This window comes from Macrobrachium rosenbergii, chromosome 18 (genome assembly GCF_040412425.1).
Source record: "Macrobrachium rosenbergii isolate ZJJX-2024 chromosome 18, ASM4041242v1, whole genome shotgun sequence".
In the NCBI taxonomy this organism is placed as follows: Eukaryota; Metazoa; Arthropoda; class Malacostraca; order Decapoda; family Palaemonidae; genus Macrobrachium; species Macrobrachium rosenbergii.
Window position 1 is genome coordinate 12,334,510 of NC_089758.1, and position 14,404 is coordinate 12,348,913.

The following is a 14,404-nucleotide window of genomic DNA, read 5'->3' on the forward strand; positions in this document are numbered from 1 at the left end:
ATCATCTGTAGCCTATTTGTTTCATTTCCACAGACTAAGAGTCTGGTCCATAGATCTAGCTCACTTACAAGGCCGGTAACACGACTCAGTTTACAAGGTATGGTTATTATTATCATCGTTACCTTTATTTCTTTGGAGTCCCTCTTTTCAACTTCGATCCATCTGGAGAAACCCATTGTTTGCCAGTTTCAATTTACAATTTTCTTGAAGTTGTTTGTTGTGCTATAACAGGTTTTTAAAATAGACCAGACTCAAGTTTCTCCTTAAATGTCTCTTCGCTTTCGCACCTTTTTTTTTATTAGTTTTCTGCAAAAGAAAACTATCGTGCCGGCTTTGTCTGTCCATCTGCGCTTTAATCTGTCCGCGATTTTTCTGTCCGCCCTCAGATCTTAAAAACTACTGAGGCTAGAGGGCTGCAAATTGGTATGTTGCTCATCCACCGTCCAGTCATCAAACATACCAAATTGCAGCTCTCTACCCTCAATATTTTTTACTTTATTTAAGGTTAAAGTTAGCCATAACCGTGCTTCTGGCAACGATATAGGATAGGCCATCACCGGACTGTGGGTAAAGTTTCATGGGCCGGGGCTCATACAGTATTATACCGAGACCACCGAAGGGTAGATCTATTTTCGGTGGCCTTGCTCCTACGGTGTACAGACAACTCGATTGCACCGAAGAAACTTCAGCACATTTTTTACTTGTTATTTGGTGCAACTGCGAGGGCATATTCTGGCTGTCACGTATTCAAGGATTTTTTGTCTTTCTGTAGAGGGTCTTTTACCTACTTCGAAGTTTTATTCTTTGTTACGATGTACGTCAAAACGCGTGTTCTGTATGCTCGCTTTGCTTTGGTAGATGCTGACTTCCGATATGGATGAATGAGACCGTATCCCATGCAAATAACCATTGCACATTTCTTTATGAAGGCCAGATTTCTTAATGACAGTATCCTGTTTTCACCACATTAATATATGATCTGTCAGATTTACAAATTTATCACTTACCATAAGCTCCTTACTGTTTTTCCAGTGCACACTTCTGCACCATTTGTTTTTTGTTTTATTTTGTAATATCAAACTTCTTTAGATTTCTTTTTCTTGCTAATATTCATTCTGGTTTTTATTTTCGTTTAGTTAGAATCCTTTACCGCTCATCCATTTCTTTATGACTTCTATTATCTTTTCTCCAGTGTTGTACATGACCAGGTAAAGTTATATATAACCAGCATTATCCATAACAATTAGACATCGCATTTGCTAATATCGCACTGTAAAGTATGGATCAAGTCAAATTCTACCCAACTTACGGTCGGTCCTCTCCATTCTTGCTCTCAAAAAATCCATGTCTTCATACAGTTACTTATACAAGACATAAGTTATGTAAAGAATGAATCTTCTAATAATTACTGACAGCTGAATATTTCTTTCTATCTAAACATTAGCAGAAATGCATCTGCATTAAAAGATCGCCTCCTCTTAGAATTCGGTCTATAAACACCCGTGCAACAACCATGGCACATCAGAAAATACATAAGCCTGAATCTTCTTACATCAGCGTCAGTGTTATTGAGAAAGAAACCAATTGCGTTTCCTGGGTTCAGCAAGCGACGACAGAAAATGCCATAGTACTAATGTCAAATCGAGCACTTCACGGGAAGACGTGTACTGCACATCGGGAAGTTTACCAAGAAAAATATACCAAAGAGTTATTTGACTTCCAGTCATTTTAGGAGTTGTCGATTGTGTAGGTACCTTATCCCACATTCTAGGTACCACTGCCGTTTTATTATGTACTTATGAAAATAATTTAGTTTACAGATTCACGAATTTCATAAAAAATAAGTCAATGTGGAAATTTTAAAAAAGACTAATAAGATGAATAGTGACTGGAGGTCATGTCTCCTTTGGAAGTTGTTGTCCGTCGTGAGGAAGGGCCGAAGATCTAGATTGGTCGATGTATGGTAAAAGCTTTTCTCTTTCTTTGCATTACATCAATTTTTGTGCAATGGTTATAACTTAATGTGGTATTCTTAGGGTAGATGATGATCTTGAAATCATTTATAGTGCATTGCCTGAAAATTTCAGTGTCGGGAAGTGTTAGAAACTCCTGAAAATATTTGGGTTTGACTTCCCCAAGCCATTGTTATTGTGGCTTATGTTACGCCCATTTACCCATTTAAGTCTCCGTATCTTTCGCTTAGACTTTTATCATACACCGAGGAGGTGAGTAATAAGTATGTATATGAATAGTAGAGTTATTGAAATTGAGGTGACAGTAACTAGAATTTAATGACTAAATCTAATCCATAAGTAAAACTGATGTCGGCGTTCCGTGTACGGCCGATTCGAGCTACCGTACCCCAGGGTGGGCCTTGGCAGGACTTTGCTGTCGAATAGCCTATGGATGGGCGTTGACATCAGGCTTCAGCATGAAAATTGGTCAGATTAATCCCCAGAGACACCCTAAAATCCTTTTTCCCAGTGGGGTCCTTCTTAAGCTCATAGATCAGAGACGTATTTCAATGGGATACATCCCAACCTGTTCCTCCCTGAGCCTAACCTTAACCTAGGGCACTGCCAAGATCTGGTCAGGCCTTTGTCCCCCTAGACCCCCTAGTGTTATATCTTAGATAGTAGAATGACCCAAGTGCAACTAGTCTGCAGTAGGCCTATTATTGCAAACTGATCTCAGTTTGCAACAAATGGAGGTAGCCTACACATGCTCTTGACCCCTCATATTTTATCATTTTTATAGAACCTTTTTGGGTAAAACTGAAGATGACCACCATGACCTGGTTTCCACCAGTCGCCAACTGCGATAGTTACCACCTTTTCTGTATGTTTTGTTTAGGGTATGTTTACCTGTTTGTATGGTTACGATATTTACTGCCTTTTGTTTATATATACATCCCCAAGGGGCTGGTACTAAACACAGAGCCCATATTGTACATAAACTGGTAATTACCAAACCAGAAGGATGAGGTGGTAGGCTTCAATTTTAGCCCTTTTTGAATATGTCCATTTGAAGCTGTAGGGAGCATTTTAATCATTATGGTTAAAAAGCCTGTTTGTTCCTACATGAATACAAACCAGAACTTTTTTTACTTGAATAGCGTGCCGTACCACTGGAAACTGATGTTGGTAACAAGGTGGTTAACTCTCATGTGTGGACTGATATGTCAATGTTGAGTGGTATCCTCATTGCTATAGTTTATCTCTGGCCATCAGATTTGTCCTTTTTTACTTACATGCCAATAGTTTTGTCATATTTATGATATTCTGTTACAAAGTGTGCTTAACAGTCGTGTGTTTGGTTGTAATTTTTAGTTTCAAGTTTTTTTTGCCTGATTTTCAAAGTATATATAATTTTACCCACATTTCTTTAATTTTCTTTAATATCCACAAATGTAAAGATAGTTATTTAAGCAAACTACTGGTATTCAGAATTTGAAAGCCTTGCAAAGGGCTGAATGACAAGATGTGGGTTAACTAGGTGAGTGGCAGGGCACTTTTTTCACATTTCACTAGCCCATTTACTTTTTTCTTTGGCAGCTGTGGGTTGTGAAGCTAGTCATGTATCATATTATTATTATTATTATTATTATATTATTATTATTATTATTATTATTATTATTATTATTATTATTATTATTATTATTATTATTATTAGGGAGGAGATCTTCTCTGAGGGCAGTTGCACTAAAAATTATAGCTGTTTCCACGACATTTAATTTATACAGAGTCTTCTCTATTCTTCTTCTTATCTTTTTCTCCTTAGCCTGTAGCTGGTATATCAGGTTTCCCAAGGACATACAAAGATTTCTGTTTTCTTAGGTTTATTCCCTCTGACATTTCAAATGCACTCTGCCGTTTATTTTCAAAGAGTGAATGAATGGCATGCAAGTTGCAAGGGTACATATAGCAAGCGGGGGTGTACAGTTGTCAAGTCGGTTATTCAGCAGTGTTTTGGTTGGTCCTAGGTTGGTGACGAAGTCAGGCCTGGAGGCATTGAGACCTGAGCCTAATCGCTATTGGAATTTGGGAGTGGCTGTTATCCAGGATTGTAAGTTGTTCAGGTAATCTGCCTTCTGTTTCCGATGCTGGCTCTCTTTCTCTTTCTTCTTCTCTTTTTCTTTCTTCTCTTTCTATCACACCTACTCTTTCTCTTTTTCTCTCGTTGTCACTTTCTCTCTGGTCCTAGGAAGTCGGGCCCGGAGGCGTTGAGACCTTCTGGGCCTAATCGCTACTGGAATTTGGGATTGGCTGTTATCCGGGATTATAAGTTGTTCAGGTAATCTGCTCTCTCTCTCTCTCTCTCTCTCTCTCTCTCTCTCTCTCTCTCTCTCTCTCTCTCTCTCTCTGTCTGTCGTCGGTTGGTTTCGGTTGGTTTCTTAAATATCTCCATATGGTAGTAGGGAGAAATTCAGTTTCCTTCAGCGTGTTGATGTTGGGCTTTTTTTTCTAAAATATGTAAAGCTTCAAGAAGCCGTAGGCATCGGCGGTCCATTGCCTGGTCGACGATTTTGGTATTCTTTACGAGTTCTTCTTTGGTGTTTTTGAGCGTAATGATTAAAACTAGCCCCTTCTTGGAGGTGACAGGAGAGGCTTGGAGAGTTTGGTAGTCGTCATCCTGATATAAGAGTGTTGGCATCTTTCCACCGGGCACGTGAATTCGTAGATGACACTGCTTCTCTTCAAAGACATTTCTGGGGCTGCAGGGTTGTTTTTAAGTAATAACTGGCAGTATATTATCAAGACAATTTTGTCATCTGTTGGTGAGATTTCCAGGGAAGATAGATTCTCTACAGAGCTGCCCTTGTGCATGGGGTCACATGCCTTCAGTGCACGTGCAGTCTGTTCTTCACTGACGGTCCTGAGAGCTTAAGAGATGACCTTGAGAAAGTGATGAATATGTTTATATGCTTGACTTCCTTTCTGTCTTCTTTCCTTCCCCAGGTTGCGAGCTTGTTCTGGCCTGTGTCTCGTTACTGCCTCCGTTGGATTTGTCCACTACCTTGACACTTGTACAAACCTGCACTATTCTGGGCAGGTGTTTGGATTATAGGGGTGTCACTAGTCGCTTTGTGACCTTGGGATGATGGCCATGGGTGCATACCTGGTTCCTTTAGTCTATTGTTGTAGTTTCTGATGTTTGCTCTAGAGTCCCCTGTTTGTTCCTACACGATTACTAACCATTGGTCCTGTACTTTAGGAATTACTTACAGCGAAGCTGGAAACGGCTGTTAAACTCTTGGACAAGGTGGTTAGGCAGGAACTACCATACGTTATGCGGGAATACCTGCCTGCCTGGATGTAAACATTCCAGTTTGCTTTCGGCTATCATGCATTTTTGGAGCTCTTTTTTTCCGGTGGGACCTTTTTTATCTTTTTGTGTATATATTGTGTGTATTTGATATTTGTTAATGTACAAACCCACAATTTTTGATAGCCTTGCGTAGGCCGTCATCCCCCAAGGTGTGTCCTGGGGTTCACTGTTTTGACTTGTGCTAAGTCAAAATATGGATGAGTTTGCCAGGAGGAAACTTCGGAGGAAAGTTTCCGCTTCCGACAGCGCCCTTGATAGCTGCCCCTTCATCCTCATTTCTCTCTCTTGGTAAGCTTTCCCTTCTTGCTGTCTCTCTTTCCCCCTCTTTGCTCGCTCGTCAGGCTAAGATCGCAGGGTGGGTGGCAGCAGTCGGGCGACCTCTTCTCAGGGGCCTCCTCTTGCTTCAAAGGGCAGTTCCCCTCAAAGCTAGAGGAGGCTCCCTCTACTAATCATCTTTGCTTTTTTCTTCAGGTTGACAGTGAGCATCGTAGGCGCAGCAGTAGATGGCTGGATATCTCACTGTTGGATATCTTAGCCTTGAGGAGTTTCCCTGTGACACTCACACAGTAGTTACTGCAGGAACGGCCATTGTACCTTGGTGGCGTTGGCGTAGGTCCATGTCGGTGTCTATGATTTCTGTGTATCTGTGGTCCCACCTACTCGTGCTGTGTCTCCTGTCTTGATTGTTCCTGTTGCCCTGGCACCCAGTCACTGGGCAGCTCTTACTGTTCCTCCTGCCCCCAGCTGCCTGGTTGCCTCTGTCGCTGCTGCTGGCATTCCTGAAGCTCCTGCCGGTCAGGCCGCTCCTGTCGTGCTTCCTTTCTCAGCTGCCCTGGTTGCTCCTGTTGCTTCTCCTGTTCCTGTCGCCTGGGCTGCTCCCGTTGAGCTTCCTGAATTAGCTGCCCGGTGGTTCCTGTGTTCCCTGACCACCATCCTGTAGATATCAGAGAAGAGATCAAGGAAGAAGTCTTGTGAGATGTAGTCAACTTCAACTTCATCATCTGCTGCCTTCTCCCCTTCTTCTTCTGAGGTTTATTCTGAATGAGTGTTTGAAACAGCAGCTGAAGAAGAGGAAGGCTGCCTCTCCCTCCCCTAAGAAGTCCCGCCATGGGGCTTCTGAGGGGCTGCCTCCCTTCTCGGGGAGGCAGTGGAATCTCTTGTCGACTCTTCCTGGCCATCAGGCTCGGGAACTGAATTGCTTACCCCAGGGTCTTGCGTTTCGGAAGTCGTGGGCATGCAGACTTTGGTTGCACTCCTGTCACCATTCTAGGGATTCTGTTTCTAGACTGGTGCTGTGTTGGGTGTTCAACTTTGTCGAGTTGCACCGAATGTTCGAGAATTTTCGGAGTCTCGTGCATCCCAAACCGATATCAGAGAGACCTCTCACCATCTTGGTTCAGGCACAGGCGAGAGAAAGAACCAAGAGATGCAAGTGTCGCGGTTCTTCCTGCCAGTACTAAGTTTTGAGTGCTCGGTCAGTTCCGAAACAGTGCTCGGTCAGGTTCCCAGTCAGGTGTCTCGGTCCCGAGGGTTCGAACACCTGGAGAGGCAAGGAGGAGGTTCTGAGGTCCTGGGGGACTTCTGAGGGAATACCTCTTTTCGGAGAGGCAGTGCATTCTCACGTTTGGCTCTTCCCAGCCCTTGGGGTCTGGAACCGATTCGCATTCCCCATTGGGGTCTCGTGTCTCTGGGGCCTTGAGTGCACTCTCAATTCAAGTTCTTAGAAGTCTGCGTCTAAGACTGATTCTGTGCCTGTCACTCCTTGGTTTTCCTCAGAAGCCAAGAAAAGCTTAGTCCTGATGATTAATCTATGAGTTTCGGGAGTCTCGCCAAGCGCTTGGACTACACGAGCTCAACTAGCAAGTCGTTGAGTGTCCGGGATTCTGCAGAATCTTGGGCACTCCCTAACCAGTACGAGGGAGTTTGCTCTCCGGTCTGGTTAAGACACATGACGAGAGAAAGTGTCGAAACATTCAGATGTTTTGGAAATGCCTGCCTGCTTTGTTTTGAGTGCTCGATCAGTGCCGAAACTCATGTCTCGCACCCTTGGGTTCAAGCACTTGGGTTAGCAGACAAGAATCCCCTTTAAACCTTCTCGAGGGGCTTCAGCCACAGAGGAGATTAAAGCATGTTTTGAGGGCAGTGTAGTTCAGGGCCGAACTTTCCCGGCTTGGTTCGGCTCAGCCCTGATTGCTCGGCCAGCCACTGTTCGCATTTATGTGATCAGTTCGGATCAGCTCAGCCCTCTCGCCCAGCCCCTGATCACATTTCGAGATTGGCTCAGCTCACTCAGCTCATGCGGTTCGGCTTGTGCGCCCAACCTCCGATGACATCTACGTGATTTCCTGTCAAGGTTCTCCTTCCTTCAGGAGACTCAGCTCAAGTGAACTATTTGCTCTCTTGTGGTTAGCGCTTTGCCATGGCGTTAGCGCTTTCCTTCCTCCGTGCTGCTATCATCACCTCTGATTGATGATCACCCGCGATCAGCCTCTCCTGCTGGTTCTTCTAGCAGGACAGGTAAGAGTGCTTTTTCTCCTCTCCTCTTCCCTCAGACCCTTTCAGTTGCTGCTGGGGGATGCGAGTTTGATAGAGAGGACTCCGATGAGTTTTGTTTCTTATTGGAGTTCCGCTACAAGGCTCTACATGTTGTGCTTGGTTCTTGGTTCAGCTCACAGTACATCCGAGTAGTCGAGGATGGTTTTCTGGGTTCTTGCGAAGTTATCCCTCCAAGAAGATCAGGAGTGTCGCGCCCCAGGAGGACTCGAGGGTCTTCTTCTTTGGGTTGCGGACACCCTTGATTTTCTTTTTGCAGAGACAGAGAGAGAGAGAGAGAGAGAGAGAGAGAGAGAGAGAGAGAGAGAGAGAGAGAGAGAGAGAGAGAGAGAGAGAGGTCATTCTTATATTAGATATCAAAAGAAGGAAATTTGGTATTAAACTAACTTGTAAATGAAATTAAAGTTACTGTAATTTCATTTAAAAGTTAGCCTAATACTTTACCCTTAAAAAAAGAGATAAATGGTTGATGTAAGAATATTGGAGAGTGTGAAGATTAGTATACTATTTCTCTCTCCCCCCATTCCACCGATCTATTTTTAGAAGTCTCCTCAACCTTGTTTTTAAAAACTTCTGTATTCTGTCTTTTTCTCTTTGTTCTGAAATGCTCTGTGTCTCCATGTTTTAGAACGGAGCATTTACTGTTTGTAGATGATACAGGTAAAATTAGATCAATTTAAAATTATCTATTGCACAGGTAAAGACATACAGAGAAACAGTATAATATGTAGATTGCGCTAACTATGAGAGAGAGAGAGAGAGAGAGATAATAGTTGTCCTTACTTAAGAGAGTTAAATTATTTTGAATTATTACGGAGAGAGAGAGAGAGAGAGAGAGAGAGAGAGAGAGAGAGAGAGAGAGAGAGAGAGAGAGAGAGAGAGAGAGAGAGAATTACGTAAGAAACCTTTGACCCGATAATCAGCAACGCTCCCCCTTCTTGTCATGTTAAAGTGACGTGTCTGACAGCTTCGCCTTCGAGCTTCTCAAAAGATGAAGGAAAGATATTTGTTTGTTTAAGATACGTATCACATAGGAATTTTGTAACTACAGTTATATTGTTATTACAGTATTATTATTATTATTATTATTATTATTATTATTATTATTATTATTATTATTATCATTATTATTAACTCATTAATATTTGAAAATTAGTAGTTATCATTAGATAAAAAATTTATTTATCATACAAAACAAATAAACATATACATGTACCATAAAATTTCTCTCATCTCAGTAAAAGAGAGAGAGAGAAACCATTACTTTTATGTTATTTAATTTACACATAAAAGCTTGAAACTTATAAATTACATAAAAAATTAAACATAAACACTTTTGCAGGCATTTCTCAGTATTTACAAATGTTCACATGTCTGTGAAAAACTCATGTATGACAATTAGTTAGGTTCCAAAGGAAAGTTTGCGTGTCTGTGAATTCACGCAACTCGAATTGCACAAGTTCGAGGTATTACTGTACTGTAAACCCCCCCTTATTCGCAGGGGATGTGTACCACACCCCCCTGCGAATAGCTAAAATCCTTGAATACTTAAAACCACTCTAAAAACACTTAGAACTGCCCAGTTCAGGCACAGGACAAAAGAAGAGCAGAGTCATGTAGGTGTCTTGGCCCCCTTCTGCTGGCACTACCACCAGTGCTCAGCCAGGTTCCCAGCCTGGTGCCTCTGTCCCAAGGGTCTGAACACCTGGAGAGACAGAGAGAGGGTCTCCTGTCCAGACTTCTTCTCGTGAGGTTTCGACCTCGAAGAAGACTGAGGCACGCAGAGAGGACAGCTCAAGTTCTCGCCAGCTATCCACGCATTCAACCTTGCCCAGCCCCGGATTGTATTAGCATGATCGGCTCACGTGAACCACTATGCTCTCCCTGGGACAGTGCTTCGCGGAGACATAAGTGCTCTCCTGGACCCGTGTTGCTATCATCACCACGGGTTGATGACTGCACACAGCCCGCCCCTCCTGCTGGTTCCGCTGGCAGGACTGGAGGGAGTGCCCGATCCTCCTCTCCTGTCTCCTCAACCTCCTGGTGTTTTACCAGGAGGTGTGAGACAATCAGGAGGAACTATGGAGAGTCCTCTCCCCAGAGTTCAACTACGAAGGCCTACGTTCTTCACTCGGTCCTCAGATCGACTCGGTCATACTCCCAAGTAGTTCAGAATGGATCTAAGGGGTCTGGAGATGTTCTCCCTCCTGCTGAGGGAGTAGATCAGGAGGACCACACCCTGGAAGGACTGGAGGGTCCTCTTCCTCAGGATGTGGACACCCCCGAAATACAGAGGACCTTTGCAGAGATCATCGCGCTAATTTGTCAGCACAATGATCTCGGGGAAGGGGCCACGGCCTCTTCTGTGGATAGTTCTTCGCACCTCAAAACCTTTTGGGGCCCTAAGAAGGAACCAAAGGTTTCGGTGGGGCTGCCTTGGTCCTCACTTACTGAGGGGGTGCTCGACCAGGTGAATAATCTTGTTTCTGGGCAGAAGAATTCGCTTCGGTCAAACCACTCAGTCAAGCTCCTTCCCCTCTGCCTCGACAGAAGCGATTTTACACGTCTTGGAGGGGTCCTTGCCCACTAAGCAGGTTGACCCAGACCTGGCTTGTCTAGACCCAGGTCTATCGCTGCAGCAACCTGTTTCAGAAGGGGTCTCCCTTTCACAGTTAGAGGCGGTGAGCCTGGAGGCTACCACCATGTTGGCCCTCCAGCCAGTCTCCTGGCTGGATCTGTGGTGGTTCACAGTATCCAAGGTGGCTACCTCAGGTGCTATTGTTCCTGGAGAGGACTATGCCTTTGGGAGACTATTCCAGTCGGGAGGTAGAGCCATCTCCTACCTTGCCCACCAGATGGCAAACCTGTGGGCAAACCTGGTATTGAAGAGAAGGGATGCTGTCCTGACTTGGATCGCCAGGTCTGTAGGTCCCGAGTCAGCATTGACCCTAAGGAACGGACTGTTGCTGGTTTCTGCCTCTCTCTTCCTTAAAGAGTTGGTGGATGCTGAGGTAAACAAGTGTTGGGCTGAAGACAGTAACTGCCTTGGCCTTCAGGCAGTGGCTAAGACCTCTGGGTCTTTGTGCGCCACTGCAGCCCATCCTTCCGGTCAGGCTAGCACTTCCTCAGCCCCTAAGAAGACCCAGGCTTTGAAGGGCACCCGCCAGAACACCCAGCCTTCTTCTGCCAGAAAGGGCTCACAATTGCACCCCTTCAGCCTGTTTTCCAGTCCGGAAAAGCGGGCAAGGAGAAGAAGAAGAAGGGGGAAACATTAGGGGCGGCGTTCCCCTCCAGCTTGCTGCCATTGGTGGGGGTGCCTGTCGAGCCATGGGCCAATATGGCAGCCACACAGAGCAGAAACCTGGGTAGTGGATGTCCTTTGAGAGGGATATCTACTCCCCTTTGAGTCTCAGCCACCCATCACCAACTCTCCCCTCAAGTGTTCACTCAAGTCCTGGCTCGCTATTGAAATAGCTCCACTTATTGGGGATCAACGTCAGTGTTTGCTTAGATGAAGGAAGTAGAAGCATGACTGGCTTCTCTGATCCCCATCTAATGACAAGTGCATGGAAGACATACGCAAGATGCTTCTTCTAGCCCAGGAGCTGAGCCTTCTTATAAACCTCCAGAAGTCTCATTTAAGCCCTTCTCAAGAAATCTCTATCTGGGGATGACACTGAACTCTTGGGCTTTTTCGGTTTTTCCATCCCCCTGAGAATATCTAGCTGCTTTCAAACAGTTCGGGAGTTTTCTAACCCAATCGTCTTGTTCAACTCAACAATGGATGATTCTGTTGGGGACTCTGGCTTCCATGGAAATGTTCATCAGAATGGGCAGATTGCAAGAAGACACAGCCAGATGAGAGAGTACCCCAGTTGCACCTGAAGGCCAGCTGGAACAAGAAAACACAGCCAGACAGTCATGTTTTTCCGATCATCCCGGAGATAAAATCTTACCTGCATTGGTGGCTGTCAGAAGAATGGCTGTCTAAAGGTAATCCCCTTCATCCTCTGAACTCTGACCCAGACTTCTTTTCCGACACCTCGGACATATGTTGAGGAGCCCTGCCAAGTAATCAAGAGGTCTCGGGGACATGGACTCCAGAACAACATGACTTACATATCAATGTAAGAGAGCTGAAGGGCAGTTCAACTTGGCCTTGGTGGCATGGTATTAGGTGAAGAATCGTAGGAAGCACTTTTTCAAGTTTTGCGGAGCTTGGGGGTACGAGATACTTGGAGTATTCACCAGTCTTAGTGGATAGGTTGTGGTTTTTAACTTGTTTTTTCAAAGTAGGTGACAGCGCTGTCTGGTTTTTTAATGTTGGTACTGCGCCCAGTGCAAGGGCACCTTATATGCTTTGTTAGCCATCAGGCATATCCTCCGCTACAAAGCTCCCACTTAAGTATAGGCGCTCTATGGTTCAACAGCCATGCCACTATGGGTTAAGATGAGCACCAACCAGAGGCAGTATTCACCTGCAGTAGCTCTCTTACCACATAAGGAAACAACAAGCATTGCATACAATGCTGGAAGAATTTTCTATTTCAAATTCATTATCATGCTTTAATGTTTTGGAGTAGACTATGTCCATGTATCCCACTTCCACTATCCCACATCCATTCAGTGTGGGATTCAGCTATGTAATTACTTGGTAAGTTATATGAAAATGACATTTTCATAATAAAATTAAGTTTTAGACAGTAGACCCCAGTATTCGCGGGGATTTGTACCACAATCCCCTGTGAATAGCTAAAATCTGCGAATACGTAAAACACCTCTAAAAATGCTTAGAACTGCCTATTTTGATAGTCCCAACACAAAAAACCCTCTAAAAATGCTATACCCAAGTATTTTAATAGTTTTATAAAAAAAAATAGTGCATTTAGTCATGAAAATATATTTTTTCATATCATTTTCATGACTAAATGCACTTTTTTTTTTTTTAGTGAATATTTCTTAGTGAAAATACTGCAAATAGGCAAATTTTCTGCGAATAATGTGTATATATGTTCCATAGAAAAATCCGCTAATCGCTGAGTCCACGAATTGTGAGAACGCGAATCCGGGGGGTTTACTGTATGTACTTGAGTAATTAAAGAATCAGAACCCGCCCTCCTCCCTTCTTATGGACATGAGGGCACAAACAAATTGGATAATGGCTGCCAAGTTGTTCCTACTTTCCCCGGTAGTTGCAGGGGTCAGGGTCACCTACATGCAAACAAAAGAAGCTCTGTTGCTAAATTGAAAAAAAGTTGCCGCACGAGGTAGATACATTAGCTATATAATTATTTGGTAATTATATATAAAACTTAATTTTATTATGAAAATGTAATTTTTCCTAACATACAAACCCGAGTTCCTTATATTTATGTCCCACCTCAGCCACCGCTCATTATGGTACCTGGGCCAAAAGGCAAAGTGGAGTACAAACTGACTAGTGGGCAGAGCTTCCTCCATGCCATCAGTAGTTAACGACCTTGTCTGAAAGTTAAACAGCCGTTCCAGTTTGTGTTCACAAGCAAAATCCTATGTAAAGAACTTAGGTTTGCATGTTGGGAAAAATGCAAATTACTTTAAGAATTGGTATTTTACAAGAAAAATTGTTTTAATATGATAATCAAAAGGGTTGTGTACTTTTAATGCTCGTTTTATCAAGGTGGGCTGATTTTTAAAGTTAGAATAAAGACCTATATTATGTACTGTTTAGTTAAGTAGTGTTTAGTACCATACTGAAGATTGGGAGTTGTATTTTGGGATGAATGAAAATAGTTAATCAGTCCTTTATGGTTTTGATTGATTGCATTGAATAAATTGATACTTTGATAGGGTGTAAGCTTAATGTATTTTACTGTACCTTGTGTTAAAAAAAAAAAGGTGAATGTAGTTGTTATTTATATATATTTTTTTATGTCTTTACAGCTACAAGTGTTTTGGGTTATCCCAGAACACATTAAAGAAGCCTGTTGCCTACAGAATGGAGGAGTCCATGTGGAATGTATCCAGTAATCCCTATCCCTCTTGCATGAAAGAAGAACCATTAGCTAACGATGCTTCAGCTTCTCAGAGTCTGTGGGAGAGAGATGATGGCATAAATGTAGTAGAGCCAGTTGTGGAAATCAAGACAGGTGGTGATTATTTAGAAAGTGTAGATGGCATTCCACCAGATCTTCATGACCGAGGTGGGAGACCAGACTACCCATATAATTCTGCAGGTGAGCTTTTTGCATATTTTGCAGCTGTGTTTGTATGAGAAAGACTGTGTAACAAACACTTCTCTTTGATTTCAGTGACTTCATGATTTAAGGAGGAAGGTGTGTCACAACTGTTATTGTTTTACTGTTTTTTTTTTTTTTCCTACTGACAGTAAATTCTCACTTGGGCTAAAAAAAGGGTAGTATCATTAAAATTTTTAAAATCTGTGCAGGAGCTTTCCCATGTAAAAACTACAGAAAGTTAGCTGTTCCTACACAAATACAAACCTTCATTCTTTACATATAATTTAACTTGCGAACGCAAGCTG

General features: G+C 43.2%; 1 protein-coding gene across 6 annotated transcripts in view; it reads left to right on the plus strand.

Annotated features, from left to right (window-relative positions):
• The first annotated feature begins 1,714 nt into the window (after nt 1-1,714).
• The window catches only part of LOC136848111 (uncharacterized), a 63,082-nt gene continuing 50,392 nt past the window's right edge, over nt 1,715-14,404 (plus strand). For 5 of the 6 annotated variants that reach the window (XM_067120330.1, XM_067120333.1, XM_067120335.1 and 2 more), the window contains exons 1-2: nt 1,715-1,963; nt 13,804-14,096. In XM_067120330.1, coding sequence (XP_066976431.1) covers nt 1,878-1,963; nt 13,804-14,096 — 379 coding nt within the window. In that variant the 5' untranslated portion in view covers nt 1,715-1,877. Of the gene's footprint in view, nt 2,226-13,803; nt 14,097-14,404 lie in introns of all 6 variants that reach the window. The other variant, XM_067120331.1, reaches the window with a different exon arrangement.